The 17,293-nt window shown below is 43.2% G+C and overlaps 1 protein-coding gene across 4 annotated transcripts in view; it reads left to right on the top strand.

The window, feature by feature from the left end:
* Positions 1–17,293, top strand: part of foxp4 (forkhead box P4) — a 93,032-nt gene that overhangs the window by 60,232 nt on the left and 15,507 nt on the right. For 2 of the 4 annotated variants that reach the window (XM_069537723.1, XM_069537720.1), the window contains 7 exons: positions 2,406–2,537; positions 7,051–7,189; positions 9,978–10,179; positions 10,618–10,713; positions 12,070–12,168; positions 15,451–15,538; positions 16,938–17,021. In XM_069537723.1, the coding sequence (XP_069393824.1) occupies positions 2,406–2,537; positions 7,051–7,189; positions 9,978–10,179; positions 10,618–10,713; positions 12,070–12,168; positions 15,451–15,538; positions 16,938–17,021 (840 nt within the window). The remainder of the gene's footprint in view (positions 1–2,405; positions 2,538–7,050; positions 7,190–9,977; positions 10,180–10,617; positions 10,714–12,069; positions 12,169–15,450; positions 15,539–16,937; positions 17,022–17,293) is intronic. The other 2 variants (XM_069537726.1, XM_069537731.1) reach the window with 2 other exon arrangements.

Here is a 17,293-nt window from a genome sequence, read left to right as displayed (position 1 = left end):
CACACACACACACACACACACATTACACCCCCACTATTAAAACCACTGAGTTTAACATTGCTCTCCCACTTAATTAACCACAGTATGGACTTGCTCTTACTGTATATCTGCAAATCAGGCACTTTTACCCACAGGCACACACACATACACACCCGCACCCGCACACACACACACACAGAACAATCAACCAACATATCACTCACTGGAGCATTAAATTTCATATCCCCATGGCAATACAGCATTGTGTAAGAGTGTGTAAGAAAGGTTTTACGGCCCACTGCTAACAGAAAGTTGTGTGTTTGCGTGGCCAGTCTGTGGATTTGAATGTATGTTTGTGTGCATGTGTTTTAACCTTTAAGTCTCCCCTAACCTTTATTTATGCCACAGCTGCTCCGCCTTTCTTTCTTTGGTGTGTTCACTAAAGTCAAGGTCATGGTAATAGGCTGGAGAGGTGAGTGCTTCCCTTACACATGCTCTTAATGCACAGAGCCACTGAATCAAATCATTAAAAAGACCTTAATTATCACTTAATTATTCCCTCAACTCACCACTCTCCAGCCAAGTGTGTGTGTGTGTGTGTGTGTGTGTGTGTGTGTGTGTGTGTGTGTGTCTGTGTGTGTGTGTACATGCTCGCATTTGTCTGTGTGATGAGGAGGCGATCAGGGCTAGTGACGCGGAAAAGAGAGATTAACTCTGCCTAAGGAGCGATAAAAAGAAAGTAAAGACAGATGGAAAAGAAAGAGCAGCAAGAAGGAATGAGTCCTACATTTAAAATAAATTAAAGACAAGAAGGAACATCTTACTACAGCAGCCCAGTGAATTATGCTAAAGTGAAGCTATGGCTTGGATAATATTGAAACTGAAAATGTAAATCTATTTTGCACAAAAAAAAAAAACGGGACCATTACGTTCCACAGGGTGCGTGGTGAGGATGTGTGCAGGCAGCGGAGTGCAGTCTGCTCACTGCCGGGTCAGACAGATGAGAGACCGAGGCAACTGCTGCACTGTGAATTCATTCTCCGCCGAAAAGCCTCTTTGAACATTTGATGCAGCATGAAACAAAGACAAACTGCAGACAGACACCTGTGTGAGCTGTTCTAGAGATATAACCACCACCAGCAGAAAGACACAGATACGTGCTGCTTTGCATGCACCCACACACACACACACACACACACACACACACACACACACACACACACACTGTGGTCAGTGTGAGTTTTCCTGCCCGCCTTGTTCTCCTCTCAGCAAGATTATAATCTTAATGGAGCTTCCTGGAAAAATTAATGAACTCAAACAAAAACAGAGAAGCTGTGGCCAGTCAGAGGAGTATGAGTGTGAAGAGTGTCGGTGGACGTGCATGTGTGTGTATGTGTTATGTATGTGTCCATTAAAAAAACCTGACTGCAATGGAAAGTTCTGTACTTTTAATTAATGGCATTTGGTTAATTCCAGAAAACAATCTGGATGATTCTTGCAGACAAGAAAATGCTTAAGGTGAAAAACACACAGTGTCTGTAAAAAAAAAAGAAAAAAATCACCTTTGTCAGAGTCCATCGAACTGTTACTGTGGTGACAGCCTATGAATATAACATATAATAATCATACATTACCTGGGGCCACTTCTCTTAACTGTACATGGTATAGAAACATCCCATCTAAGATTTACAGACTTAAAACCCTCAGCTGTACAATGTAGACGTGCACACACACACACACACACACACACACACACACACACACAGTCCCAGCAGGTGTTTTGTGACAGCAGCACAGTGAATGAATCAAGAGCGTACTTAAAGTATTCACAGAGGTATATCACCCCATGTATTTTTCCCTGTAGGCTAAGGTGGTCTTGTTCAGTCATGCAGATTTGTGTGTGTGTGTGTGTGTGTGTGTGTGTGTGTGTGTCAAGAGCACCAGCTCTATTTTCCATATTTTGTGGTTATGTAAGCTCCTCTTTAATTGGCGTGATGCAGGTGTAATTCGGGTCCTGCATTGTGCCACAGTCAATCGTTCTACCCAGCAGCTGTGAATAGTTTCATGCAGTAGCTTTGACATCCATAATCACCTTACAACACTAACCCGACACACCATAATAGCTTCATAATATTCTACGGCTGCATTTGAGCGGTCTGTGTTTGCTTGTTGCTTGCGGTTTTTCAAGAAACCACACACGCTGCCACAACAATAAACTACAGTCTTCACAGAGAGGCAGCGGGAACTGCATTCCTCGAGACTTCTTTTCAAATTTATGTTGTCTGTTGGGAGATGGAGATATTGCTAAGGTTGATACAAAGTGAATAACTCGCCTCATACTTCTCTCTCACCCACCCCCCCACACTCCTTGTCTTCCTCCTCCCCCCCTCACCCCCTGCCTCCACCTTCTCTGTGTCTCTCTTCAGTTACAGGAGTACTACAAGAAGCAGCAGGAGCAGTTGCATCTCCAGCTTCTGACTCAACAGCAGCAACAGCAGCAGCAGCAGCAGCAGCAGCAGCAGCAGCAGCAGCAGGCTGGGAAACAAGCGGCGAAAGAGGTGAACTTCACCAACACACTCACTCAGCTCAAGTACACTCCCCAAGTGCATGAGTGCCCTTAAACACAGTGAAAGTGGTTGACGTAGGAGCCGGCAGAAGGATGACATTGACATCTAATGTATAGGATGTGGAACATGTGGGCTCTCTTCATTCTCTCTTTCTCTGCTCTCATTCTTCTGTTCTCTACTAGAGCCTGACAATAAAAACACTGACAACTAGAAACAACAGTCTCCTTATAAAAGAGATCTGCACCAAATTGTACTCACTCATAACTATCAGTCCCATAAGCATTCCTGATCTCTTTCATTAAGATCCATGAATTATTATCGGAGAAATAAATGAAAATATTAATAAAACTCTTCCTGTGCTCATGCCCCACCACTTTATACATTTTGATAGAAATCTGTTGAAAAGTTTTTGCATCCTTCTAACAAACAAATGCAGATGTAAACATGCTTCATCCTTGGAGGAGGTTATACTACACTGTAATTGATCGACCTCTGATTTGTCAAATGTTCTGCTGTGCTTAACATTCTCTGCCCATAAAAAAGACTTTAAAACCACAACCTTCACTCAAGAGCAAAAATCAGCTTTGAAACTTAAAAGAAATCATTTTACATAAAATCACGATTATTGATATTGACTGATTTCAACATTTTTGGCCATATCACTCAGCCTCATTCTCTCCTTTATTGTTTTGTGTACAAGCTTGACTCAAAACAAGGATTAATCAATATGGATTTCCACCATTTTTCGAAAGTTGCGCTATAAGCCCAACACTACCCTGCTGAGGTGCTCATTTGCATGCCTTCAGCTCTAAGCCCGAGGTGAAATCTCTCTGTAGGAGGGCTTTGCCACTCTTTTAATTGTCAATTAACCCCGCCAGCACTAGGATCCTCCTTTGCTCTCACTTTCTCTCTCTAATACACACACACACAAATATGCATGAACACCAGGTTTTAACCACAGCTGTGGTACAGTAGGATAACAGAGGATCAACTAGGATCACAATGTGGCACAACAAAGAGGATTTCAATCGATCAGACAAGATTACTGTCATAACCTGTGTGTATGAGTGGGGCGGCGTACATGTGCGTGTGTGTACTGTTCGAATCCTCATTCACCAAAAATTGCTGAACACACAGAGGACCACGTCGGAGACAGACTTAAAGGCGATACACCTCCTGAGACAATGCTGATAAACGCATGAGGAGACACATCCTTGATTTCCCCTCTTCCTCCTCCTCTCATTCACCCCCCCATCTCTCCCAGTAGGCAGACTCCCCCACCACCCCACCCCACAAACCCCCTCACCGACAGCGGTCAGCCAACTCGACCGTGACCACAGCAAACCAGTTGTGGTTGACTCGCATGTTGAGAGGGTGTCTGAATCGCTTTTCCCCCTTTTTTTTCTCCCTTGCGCTCTTTCGCTGTCCCAGTTTTCAGGTTTGTTGTCCTGTAACAACTAGACAAGTGCAAACATTGGTCACACATACATGCAGAGAGGGAGAGGGAGAGGCTTGATGTGCGATGGTTCACTGCACAAACACACACACTCGGGGGAATATGCCTCCCTACAGAGCTGCATGCAGCTGATATGACTAAGGCCATTTCCAGCCGTCAGTGTTTTTCAGTCGCTGCGAGGCATCAGTCACACCTGTTTAGTCAACGCTCACATCTCAGGTGTCATTATAGACTTTATGGGGAGAGGGTGGTTTTCAATGTAAGGCTTGAGCTTTTTGTAACCCTTCAAGTAGCTGAGATAATCTTGTTGTATCTGAAGCCGTAAATTAATCCTGTTTAAAGCAGGTAGGTTTAAGCACCTTATAGCAAACCTTCAACAAACTCAAAAAACAGGAGAGAGGTTGACAGAGGAGACAGTAGTGGAAGAAGCGAGAGTAAAACTGAAAACCTCTCCTTTGCTGTTTTCAGTTTGTGCATGAGTGGCCGTGACTTTTTACCCTTTCCCCTCTTTTCTGCAATTCCTCTCCACTTTCTTGTCTGAGTGGAAGTGATGTACTGAGTGTATGTATGTGTGGGTTGAGTCAGTGTTTGTGTGTTTGAGTCGCCGATGCATTTGGGACTGGTCAGGAGTCAGCTTAATGAAGTGACTCTGACCATCACAAGAGATGTGTGCATGTGTATGTGTGTCTGTCAGTGTCCATCTATACTATGTGTGTGTGCACGCGTTGGTCTTTGAGTGCCTTGTGTGTGTGTGTGTGTGTGTGTGTGTGTGTGTGTGTGTTTGTACGCGCGCGTCTGTGTGACTGGCAGGCTCAGACAGTGTGTGATGTGCTCATAAATCACATTGACAGCCTGTTACTGCGCTAGCTTTGGCCACTCAGCCACAGCTAATGTAAACAGAACACAGGCACACACACACACACACACACACACACAATGTGTGCTTTAAAGAACCATGGTCATATCTCTGGAGGGAATGAGAGACAGATGGGGGAGTGGTAGAAATAAAATAGACAGACAAGTAGAAAAGGGGGATAAGACGCCTGGAAAGAGAGGAGGAAAAAGAGGCTCAGTTCATTAAGAACACTCTGATCATGATAAACCATTTACTGCATCAAATGAGGATTTGGCTGTTCCCTCCAGCGAACTGAACTCCACCTAAACTGTGGCAAAGCCTGAGCGGTCTATGTTTCCTAATTATGCTGTAGTTACAATGCAACAGACACTGATCTTCTCAACCTTCACACTGTTGAACTAAAATGGCACACAGGAGAGCACGTACCTCCGCGGAAGCCCAACAGTCCCCTTATGAAACCACATTTAAATTGCACAATCTGTACCAGGAAACTGTATTTTTGTTTTCAGAGAATAGGAAAAAAAATTGGTGGCTCTTTAGTCATCCCCTCCATGTTCCTCAATATGTCCTTGTCTATTTAAGTCAAATTCCCAGCAAATAGTACAAGTAGTAAATATTTGAATTCACTCAAAGCTCAAACCAAGTTCAATCAAACCATTGCAAGGGGAAAAATATAGTTTTTCATTTTTCATCTGTTTTACACACACACACACACACACACACACACACACACACACACACACACACACACACACACAACATGCTGCCATCACACTTCTTCTCCCCAGGCACCAAGTCTGAAAGGAAGTGACCTATCTGCCCTTCCTGTGAGTTCCTCTCTGTTCAAAGAGTTTCAGGCTGCCACTTTCTTTCACACACGCACACACAATGAGCAGTTCCTCAAGTTGTATTTATTTATTTTTCTCCTCCTCTAGTTATCTGGGAGAGATAAAGTCCATCTCTCCCAGGGGTCGGTCAGGGTGTACTTCAAACGGCGCGGCAAAGGCCAGGTCTGCCCCAGACAGGGAGAGCAGGAAAGGGGACATTTATCACTGTAACACACACCGACATTATCGCCACGCGGCATGTAGTCTCTCCCTCTCTCCCTTTTTGCTCTCTTCCCTCATTCTCCCTCCATCCTGCTTGAATTCGGGGTCGTCATTGTTTTAATACTCTTTATTATAATTTGATTCACTTTACATGGTGTTAGTTGAGTTTGTATTTGAATTTGTCATAGTAACAGAATCCACCAACATCAGTAAAGAGTAAAGGAATATAATGAATCTCTGTCAACTTTCTTATAAGAAATCAAACAGTAATTTTTAAATTGCCATCGGCACATTTCTTCTTTTTATTGACGTTCCAATAGCAATTACATATGTTTTAATTCCCAATGTGTACTGAGCGATTTTATCATATTTTTTTTATCTTAACAAAACGCAGAAAATAGCAGGACTCAAACTTTACAACCATCATACAAACAGAAACAGGAAAATAGAAGAAAACTAATAAACAATGTCCAAGACTGGCTGGCATATTTGAACAAATCCTTAAAAGTACAATTATTGTTTAAAAAAAAGTGTGTAGGTTAGCTTTTCTCAGCTACATGTAAAAATATTCCAATGTATTCCGAAAAAAAAATACTTTTTAGATTCTGTGCTTTAAATAAAGATTTACATGTTTTTGTGTCACAAACTTACTCACTCATCTGCCTAGTTTTAGTCAAGATTGTTTTCCTAACTCCTAATTTGTTTCAGGATTCAATACTTGATTACCACATCAACAAAGTTTATTTGAATTTGTCTTGGCAAGCTCCCCTTAACACAAACAGGAATAAATACACACACACTTTTAAAACTTGCCTGGCTTTTAGAAAAATGTTTTGGTTTTGTCTTATTTTAATGTTTTTTTAATGTATTAAATCAGTGTCTTGACTTTTTGGCTGTTTGTTTAATCTTTTGATCTATCTCCCCTATTTAAACTGAATAGCACTTTTGTCAATGTATAATGTTTTTTTAAGTGTTACAGAGTTTGGTGCCACCATTTTCTTTGACATTGGATAAAAATCATAAAAATTCTAGATTCTAATGCAACTTATGGGCAGTATTACTGCAGAAATGACCAGACATAGATTGACTTACTAACTTTTAACTAACTTTTCCTGCTGTCTGTCTTTCTGTCCTCTGAAACAGCAGTTAGGCAATAAGCAGTTGGCCTTCCAGCAGCAGCTGATTCAGATGCAGCAGCTTCAACAGCAGCACATCCTCAACCTCCAGAGACAAGGCCTGGTCCCACTGCAGCCCACCGCTGCCATGCAGTCTCTGCAGCAAGGTACACACATGCAACACCCTCACCATATATATATATATACACATAACATTGCACACATTGTCACAACACCACACACATGGGCCTGCACCCAGTGCCACATGTGAAGCCTGTTAAGTTAATCAGCCTATAAAAGATAAAAAGAAACCTGATTGGTGGGTTTGTGGAAGGTACTCATTTGGATAATAGGTAAAATATGCCACTAAGCCCCCCTGCTCGGTGGTTAGCATGTGCCTGTGCAAGTGTGTTTTTGTGTGTGTGTGTTCTTGAGATAAGCCAGACACAAGGACATCATCGTTTTACCATTACTGTGCCCACTGGATTTTTTTTTTGTTCCTATGTGTAACTTCTCCAACAGTTTCTTCAGTTTGTCAGCACAGTTTAACAACGATTAATGTTGACTGTTGACTGGCCCGCCCTTAGTGAGCATGTGTGTGTGTCTGTGTCCACTTTAGTCTGCAGACAGAAGTGTTCCACACACACACACACACACACACAGTCTATCTCACACAGAGAATGCTTAAGGGGCTTTAAAGTGGCCGTAACATTGCTAAAGCACTGACTGAGTTGACCAAACAGACCAGTTTCCTTCCCTCTGTCTCTGATCTCTTTCTCTCTCTCTCTCTCTCTCGCTCTCCTTCCCTCTCAGTCCCATGCACACACTAGCATATTCCTTTTGTAATCCTAATGTGACAAAACAAAAATAAATTCAATCAAATAAAAATCTCCAATAAGGTTAAGACCATGCCAACTTGTACTGGAACTTTAGAGCGTGTGTGTGTGTGTGTGTGTGTGTGTGTGTGTGTGTGTTGAATTATCAGTTTACAGAGTAAAGAGTGAAAATAAAGAAGTGAATACAAATTGAATACTATGCCACAGTTTTGGAGAGAAGAGTGTACATTTTTCAGACAGTTGCAAACATTTGGCTTTGGCATCTCCTTCTCTTTCTCTCTCTCCCTCCATATCAGAGTGGAATTTCCCTGCAGTGTGATAGAGCCGCTCCATTGTGACGGCTCAGCCAGGCGTGAGCCAGAGCATTCCTCTGGCCAGCCATGCCACACAAACACACAAACACACATTAATAAACACTCACACCAGAACACACATGCACACAAACGCACACTGTGGCCCCGCCTCAAAGGGCTGTTGTGTCCGGTGGGTTAGGTGGGGGGGGTGACACGAGGGGGACCTGATATGCTTTTTGTTTAGTACTCTTAAAGAATGAAGTAGCTGTACATTTCAAAACCTTATTTTATCACTGTTAACAAATAGAACCGATAAAGAACTTAACAGATTTGAATGAGAATTAAGTTGTGAGTATGGACGTAACTGTTCCTGCAGTTTTTTTCATACGCGTACAAAAAAACCAATTGATTTGAATTAGATTCCAGCTTCTGGGTAACTTCTTCTCGACATATCTCATATGTGTGACATAAATGTGAGACTCTGGGTTTGCACATTTGAAATGTGTGAGTCAGTAACCGTTAGAAAGAGCTCTCTCATCCTCTCAAATATTTTCTATCTGTCAACTAAAGCTGCAGGAAATTGTGAAAGCACATTTTCACCTGAATGTGCAAAAATCAAGATTTTTTTGTTTACAAATCTTCTGCTCTCAGCTGCTCACTACTTCACTTTGCTTGCTTTGCACTTATCTGTAAACTGCTGACTTTTTCCAAAACCCAGACTCCCTTATTTTTCCAAAGTTTTTTTTAGTGGATGCATGTGATATGAGCCAGACTGATAAGTCAGAAGAGGAAATGCTTTATCTTACAATCCCTGTTACTACTTTACACTTTCACTCTCTCAGGGCGTGTCCAAGGATTGGTCGGATTTCTTGGATAACACACACACACACACACACACACACACACACACACACACCCTACCTCATTCCTCCAGAGTGAGAGTTTTTGTTTTGGCGGGACCCCAGAAGAATGCAGACAAAGCAGACATAATATTTGGATTGCTGCGAGGTCTTTGTATGTGTATGTGCAGATGTGTGCGTGTGTATGTGCGATCCACTGGAGCAGGCCGTGGCATTTTCAATGACTCTCTCGCTGTGAAATTAGAGCAGAAGTAACCAAGCTGTGACTAGAAGGAGCTCAAAGTGTGCAACCACCCCGTTTAGACAAATAGTGGTAGTGACAGCAATGGTGGTGTTGGTGGACAGTAGCAATTGCTAGCAGAGATTAGGAAATAGCTGAGAAGTCATGGATTTCTGGGAAGATAATAATAACAATAACACATAGAAATTAACCTCCTGTCTGTTTTTGTTTGTCTCATTTTCCATTTTCCTCTTTTAACCACTCCCAGGAGACTGTAATAGTTGCATGTTTTATGTGGTTTAGAAAAGTAAGTTGCCTTTCTGCATGACATCAGTTTCTTTCCAGCAAGCCTGTGTGTGTGTAGATAATGTCCAACCTAATGTATTATTACCCATATCATCTTTGCTTTAATTCATTCACTTCAAGGTAGGGTTAGTCATTTTCTTATCTTATTATTAAGAAATCCTGTGAACATCACTTAATAAATTGATCAGAAATACAAGAAAAACAGCTGGTGTCTGTGGCCTTCACAGTACTGTAAAAAATATGACCAAGCATCTCATTCAGACTTATGTGGGATGATTTTGGTATCAAAGTGTAGCCTGCTATTGCTCGCTTTTCCAGGATTACCTACCTTAACTTTAATATCCTATCAGCCTATTTACACTCAATATGTTAATTTGATTGATTGGGTCATAGTTGAGAAAGACGCTCTGCTAAGTTCCCAGTGTTTTCTCTCCCTGCAGCGATGTGTCCGTCAGACCTCCAGCAGCTGTGGAAGGAAGTTTCAGGCGTGCAGAGCAGCGAGGATGCCCTGAAACAGGCCGAGGGCCTGGACTTGAGCACCAACAGCTCCAACTCTACCTCAGCCTTCCCCAAAGCTGCCAGCGCTCACATCCCACTGCACAGCCTGCCAAACGGACAGAGCCACACCCCAAAGAGAGACAGGTACCGAAACTTTTCACATAGTGATGGTGTGTGTGTGTGTCCTCTGTGTGACCTCCAGTCTTTCTAATTCACACACTCCTGCTACGTCATTTTTGACCTGGAACCTTTTTAGCTGTTCTTCTACCATATCCACACTCATAAACGCAGGAACAAAACATGCACATGCGGCATACCACACATCTCCGGGGTGTAAACATCACCAGCTCATTTGATAGGAGGTTTGTTGGGTTCAGTATGTTCAGCAGGAAAAGAGGAGAGGATTGTGAAAGCAGAGGAGGAGGAGAGAGAGGCGGTGTGTCTGTAGAGACAAATTCCTCAGTGTAATGTGGGCTTGATGAGGGATGCATGTGCCAGGTGTATTTGTAGCATGTATGCTGTGTCAGGGTTGTGTTGTCCCATGGCTGTGTTGGCTGCTCATGGGTTTTCTCCATCTTTAAGAGCCAGACTGTTTGAGTGGATATCCTCCTTCACCAAGGCAGACAGCGGAGATGACCATGTCCCCCTTTACTCCAAAGGCAGCCAACCCCCCAGCCAGTGAGTAGCATGTTTACACTCACACATACACACACATATGAGTGGAAAAGACAGAGAGATGTGCTTTGCGAGGGTGGTCTGAAGTGTCCTTTAGCACTGATTCACTGCTTACTCCTTTGTTGACCCTAACCTTTGACCTCATTTTGGAGTAGGTCAACATGGGTCAGCAACTATTAATTATAAGAGCTTTTAATAATTGATCAAATATATGTCCCACACTGTCACGCAACAGCTGCAGTGTGCCTCTGGTATCCGGACAGATTTTGACTGTAGTAGATCACAAAGGGTGTAGCATTAGTGTGTTAGTCTGCTAAGCAAATGCATGGCTGATGTGGAGGAGAATGTGGTTGCCAGAAGTTTGTCATGTCTGCTGTCTGAGCTGCTTCTGCATTGACTCAACCACAGCCAGCGCATACATACACACAAAACACACACGTGCAGCTACACACACACACACACAGCCCCAACCTCAGCCTGCACATATGATCAGGAAGAGGCGAAAAAGGAAAGAGACAGGGAGAGAGACATGTTTCCATCTGCGAGACAAATGGTTTCTGTTAGACAACCTTCTGATGTTGATTTGGGAGAATCCCCATCCCAGTGCACACCCACACACACGCGCATGCACACACACATACACAGTCATGTAAATATACGTGGAGACAGCAGTCGCCGGCGAAGGTCCAGGTCTGAACCACATGTGCTACTGGACCTGCCACACGCATGCACATTCACATGCGCACACGCACACACATGCACGGATACACTTATTTTACCCAGGGCCCAAAACCACGCCTGGCCCTGTCTTTCATCATCGCACACACACATATACAAATACACAAACACTCATAAATATACGCAGATGTACACACATGCACACACACATAAGCTCACCACAAAAGAGCAACCAGCACATGACGGCACCCGCCGCCAATCAGTCATGGCTGGTTGGTCCTGTGCCGACTCTGTGTCAACTCCTGAAACATAAGAACACACACCAACACTAACACACTCTTGCACAACACACGCCAAGGACAGAAAGACAGGTCATGGACTTCAAAATGTGCCTCTGAGGTTGCTGGAGCAATTCCCTTATTTGCCTGGCTTCTGTAACTGACCCCACTTTGCTCTATCCTTCTCTCTCTGCACTTGGCTTTGTGAGCTGTACAAACTAATGACTGCTAACCAGACTCAGATGGCTGCTAGATGCTCTTGCTGCAGTAGATTTTGCATGTGTGTATGTTTGTGCACGAGAGTGTGGCACATTAATGCTCCTTATTCTAAGTATTTGCTGTATGTTTTATGTATATAATTCAGCATCCGTTTAACTGTCTCTGTGACTCTCTCTGTCCACAGTCATGAGGAACATGCAGGCTCCCATCCTCTTTACGGCCATGGAGAGTGTAAGTGGCCCGGCTGTGAAGCACTGTGTGAGGACATGGGACAGTTCATCAAGTAAGTAAAATATGATACATGGAGTGATGTGTTGGGTTATAAATTAATACAATCCCATCATACAATGCAAAAGAGATGCATTCTTTTTTGATACAATGACTCGAGAAATTTTAATAATATTATTTAAATTCAAACTAGAATGGCACTCAGTAGAGCGCATACATCCACCAATGCCCTACAGTCTCCTTATGAAACCACATTTAAATTCAGTAGATCTGGGCTTTTATCTGGATCTGCACAAAATTTCATACAGTTTTCATATCCGTCTCCTTAATATGCATGTTTTTTTTCATCAACATCCATGAATTATTGTCCGGGAAATCAGGGAAAATGTTAGGAATCACCTTATTTCACAATGTTAAAGTAAGTTAAAAACAAGTCATGGATTTGCACCAGTATTTAATGAGGCTCGTTGCTGATCCATACCACATCCTTCCACCAAGTTTTGTGGAAATCTGCCCTGTAGTTTTTGTGTAATCGTACAAACAGACAAGAGCGAAAACATAACATCCTTGGTGGAAATAATTGATAAGTATGATATAAATAATTGTAATACATTTATTATTTATAATTCATTCATCAAGTGATTGTGGATGTTCATGTTGACTTGTAAGTAACAAGTTATGAGAACAAAATCTTTCTCCTTAGTTACTTTTTGATTATATTACCATGTGCACTGTTCTCTGTTCCAGTTGGTGATGCCTAAATGTGCAATCCCACTGCCTGCCAACGCCACATTTTTTGTCACACGTGCATAAATCACAAACCCTGCCTTTGACAGTATTAAAACATTCTTCAGTTTTATCACTCAGTAACAAACATAATGCCTGGTACTTCAGTTTACCTGTAGGCACCAGAGTGGAAGCAGAACAAAGTGAAGCTACAGTATGTGCTCAATGGGGAGATGTCAATCACTGGAGTCTTGCATTACCCCACTGACTCATCAGTTGCCATCTGTTGCATCACATTTCACATTTGCTCTGCCGCACATACACACAGGTACATACGTGCATATGTCATGTGTGTAGATTCTTTGTTTTTTCAATCTAGCACTGGAACTCTTATCTTCGTCTTAAGAATTTTTTCTCAGCTACATAATACTAATTTTAGTGGCTCTTTGTGTACCCTTGAATTTTATTCTTTTGCTTTCCTCAATACAGACCCTAATAAGAGATTTATATAAGGAAGTCTGAGGTCATATGTTGGTCACCCATCTTGCTGTTGTGTTTTGTATATTTTTCTCTGAAGGGTCAGACGCATTGTCTCTTTGCGTAAATACACAATTATTCTTCATTAGCTCATCCATAAGCACATTTTGTTTCCACGTCAATGGTGAACACATCAAACAACCTCTTTCTCACTCATTCCCTCTCTGCTTCTATCTTCTTGCACTTTCTCCCTCCTCTCCTCTCTCCGTAAGTCTTTCGTAGCTGTTACTTGCCAGTTTGGAGTCATTGGGGCATACTGATGTGGTATCTGGCCTTGACACTATGCTACACCTCCTCCTCTGTTACACAGTGGACTTCCCCGTGGCACTGTGGCTGCTAACAAAGGCTTCCCAAGCCTCTAATGAAGCCCTAAACAAACTCAACCTCTAATTATCTAGAACTTTTAGCTATTTGAGCAATGGAGTTATTAATAAGCCTGGGTGATGGAATATGTACACACACACATGCATAATCACAGCAGTGTGCGTGGTGATTGTGATGGCATCGGACAGTCAGATCAAAGCTCGTAGGCAGGCTGGGAAAGTTTGGAGAGGAAAGCTGTTGTTTGGTGTCTCATTTCACGTAGCCCCGGGGCAGATGGAAGGAGAGAGAGAGAGACAGAGAGAGGGAGAGTGATAGTGTGTGTGCCTGTGTGTGTATGTGTAAGAGAGAGAGAAAAAGAGGGGGATGAAAAAAATACAGGCAGTGACAGATAATTCTGTCAGTCCGACAGTGCACTCCCTTCCAGCCAGCTTTAGTCATCGCCCCAGGAGAGAAAAGGGTAGAACAGAAGAACAGAGGAGGGGGACACTCCACTATTTGAGGCTTTCTTCTCTTCTCCTCTTCTTCTCTAACCCACCTCTCCCCCCTCCTCCTCCTCCCTGTCCTCTGGTATAATACTCTGGTTGTGGTCGGTGGAGCTCGGTGTAATGTGGGTTAAAGCCTTGTCTGCCAGCACTCAGCGGAGTAAACAGAGCCTCATTGTCGGGACACATTGAGAAAAAAAAGAAAACTCTGCTACTGTTTATGGCCCAGCTATAGAGAGAAAGGAGGGTTTTGGGGGCAGATTTGGTTGGAATGAGTGTGAATCATAGACATTTGGGGAGTTGCAGGGGAAGAGGAGTGGGAGGGGTGGGTGGACAGAAGTGCAAGTGGGAAAGAGGGAGAGAGAGCCTGATAGAGAGTCGAAGAGAGAGAGGGGGGAGAGAAGGGTGAGATCATGTTTTTGTTATTATTATCGTGCACTTGTGTTGAGCCTTCTATCTGCCTGGATTAGCCATGCCATGACATCATTGTTTTTGTTTCATTTCCAGTCTTCGCCTGATATTGCCCAACTTTCTACTTTCTTGAAGACACACACACTCACATGCACACACGCTACAAACACACACACATTTCTTGGTTGTTAGATACATTTTCACTATAAACAAGTCAGAAAAGCAGATTTATGAAGATTTCAGTTTAACACCACATGTTCGCTCTGATATATTGATACTTATGTATCTCACACAATCATATGAACACACACACACACACATACACACGGGACTAGCGACTGCAACCTGTGAATAACCTTGGCGATGACAGAGGGGAGAGAAAGGGATGAAGGAAGGGAGACAGGGAGGGGTGCACTGGGAAAGATCAGAAGGTCTCGGGTCCTCCCACATTGGAGGAAACAAACAGCGCCACCATTTACACACACACACATGCACACATGCACAGCAGTGTTAATACGTTGGAGTGGAGTTTCATGAACAGAAAGTCTTAAGATAAGGCTCTGTGTGATAACACATGAGCTCATATCCAGGTGGTTGTCTTAGATCATGCCTCACTGAGCACCAGTGAAGTATACACACACAAAACACAGCTGCTGTGTCCTTCACTAGACAAAATAAACCTCCAAGATTATGATTTATTTATTTCTTACTGAAATGGCTCGTAGCTCCATTTGTATAAAAGTCAAAGGGCTGAGTTCTGTTACTTCTTCATCCAGTCTGTTGACATGAGTGTAACTGGACTAGCAGCACTTTGATCATCACATTTATATCTTGCCTCTCCCCCTTCTCTTCTCCAGGCACTTGAACAATGAGCATGCCCTGGATGACCGCAGCACTGCTCAGTGCCGAGTCCAGATGCAGGTGGTTCAGCAGCTGGAGATACAGGTGAACTACACACACACGCATGCACTTGAACTAACACACTTAATTTTCATCTACTCACAAACAAAGTCATGAAGACTGTTTCAGCCAGTCAATGGCAGTAACTTGTCTGAGGCAGGGCAGAGTTTATGGAGAGCAGTAGAGCTTGTAATTTAAAAGGAGCAGTCGGCAGGGAAGCTGCCATCGCTGCTCCAATTATAAAGCTGCTCCGGTCACCAGCAAGAGAAAGTGAGGCAGAGCGAGGGGAGGAGGGAGAGAGAGGAGAGAAGAGAAAAGGGAGAGAGACGAGCTAGAAAGTGGAGGACCAGGCTGCACTGCCTCTCTTGTTCTTAAAGTGGTTCATGCACGCAAAGCTCTTGAAACATCTGAATGCTCCAGCAAAAGCAAAAAATACCAACACTGGATGAGAAGTGAGTAGTTAGTAAGAAAAGTTCATAAGATACAAAACCTGTCCCTTCACACTCGTCTTGACATGGTTTCCAAAAACTGCCCTGAATACTCCGTTCACGTCATAGTGCAGAGTGAGGGGGGAGTAGGGTGTTAGAGGGGGTGGTAGAATGGGGGCGGCGGCCCAGAATTAGGGTTAGAGTTGTGTTTGGTGGTGGGAGTAAACAGCGTTTAGCTGAGCCCCTCAAGCCACCACCAGGGAACGCAAAGTGACAGAGAGGCAGCTGGTGTCACATCACATCACGATGTACGTCTCTCTCTCCCTAACATGTCACTTCATCCCTCAGTAGTCCACAGGAAGCCCACCACTCTATGCTACATACACACACAGTCGTGTCTCCATGACTTCAGAGGACATTACATTGACTTACATTGATTTGCTGGAGACTTACTCTAACCGTAATCATAGTTACTACTTGCCTAACCCTAACCATTACCCTAAACTTAACCTAAACCTATTCTTAACCAAAACTTAAACCTAACCTTAAAACATGTCTTCACCTCAAATGTAATGATTCACTTTATTAGATCTTGTTTTTTGTCCCTATGAGGAAGACAAGTCCCCATAATGTGTCTGTGTAAACATGAGTAATGACTGGACCACTCTCACACAGACACAAGCATGCAGCAGTACAGGCATTGTGTTTGAGTTTCTCATATTTGCACATTGCCACACCTCACTGTCGTGTGTGTTTGGGTATGTTAATGAGACAAATCAGTCCTACCTTAGTCCCCATGTTTTGGAGGTTTCAGGTGTGTAAGCATGCACTCGTGCACAAACACACAGGATGCAGCGTCTCCACAGGTTGTAGCAGGAGCAATTTAAATGGTGCTTTACAATGTCAAACGGAACTCTCACAGTTATCTCTCTGCTGAAGGTGTAATTGTAAATATGTGTCACTACCACAGAGAAAAATGTTTTTCATGAAAATTACCATCCCTGTGTGTTTCACAGCTGGCGAAAGAGAGTGAGCGACTCCAGGCCATGATGACCCACCTGCACATGCGCCCCTCAGAGCCAAAGCCTTTTAACCAACCTGTGAGTACATGACACCCTGGAGCCTACATTACACGATGTTTCCCCTCACCCTGTGGCACCAAGCTTCCTCTGTGACATCTCATTCACATACAAACTCCTCAGTTTCTTTACTGCTTAACCTTCCTGGGATATAACACTCCTCTTTTCCTGTCTAGCTTGATATCTGCACCCTCTACTGACCAGTGAGGGTTATTATATCATTAATAAATCACAAAGACGACTTTCTGCTTGTCTCTTTCTTCTCTTTTTTCTTCTTGTCTTTGTCCTTCTTG

The sequence above is a fragment of the Paralichthys olivaceus genome, chromosome 2 (genome assembly GCF_024713975.1).
Source record: "Paralichthys olivaceus isolate ysfri-2021 chromosome 2, ASM2471397v2, whole genome shotgun sequence".
NCBI classification, from domain to species: Eukaryota; Metazoa; Chordata; class Actinopteri; order Pleuronectiformes; family Paralichthyidae; genus Paralichthys; species Paralichthys olivaceus.
Note: the sequence above shows the minus strand (reverse complement) of the source record. Positions and strands in the feature narration are given on the sequence as shown.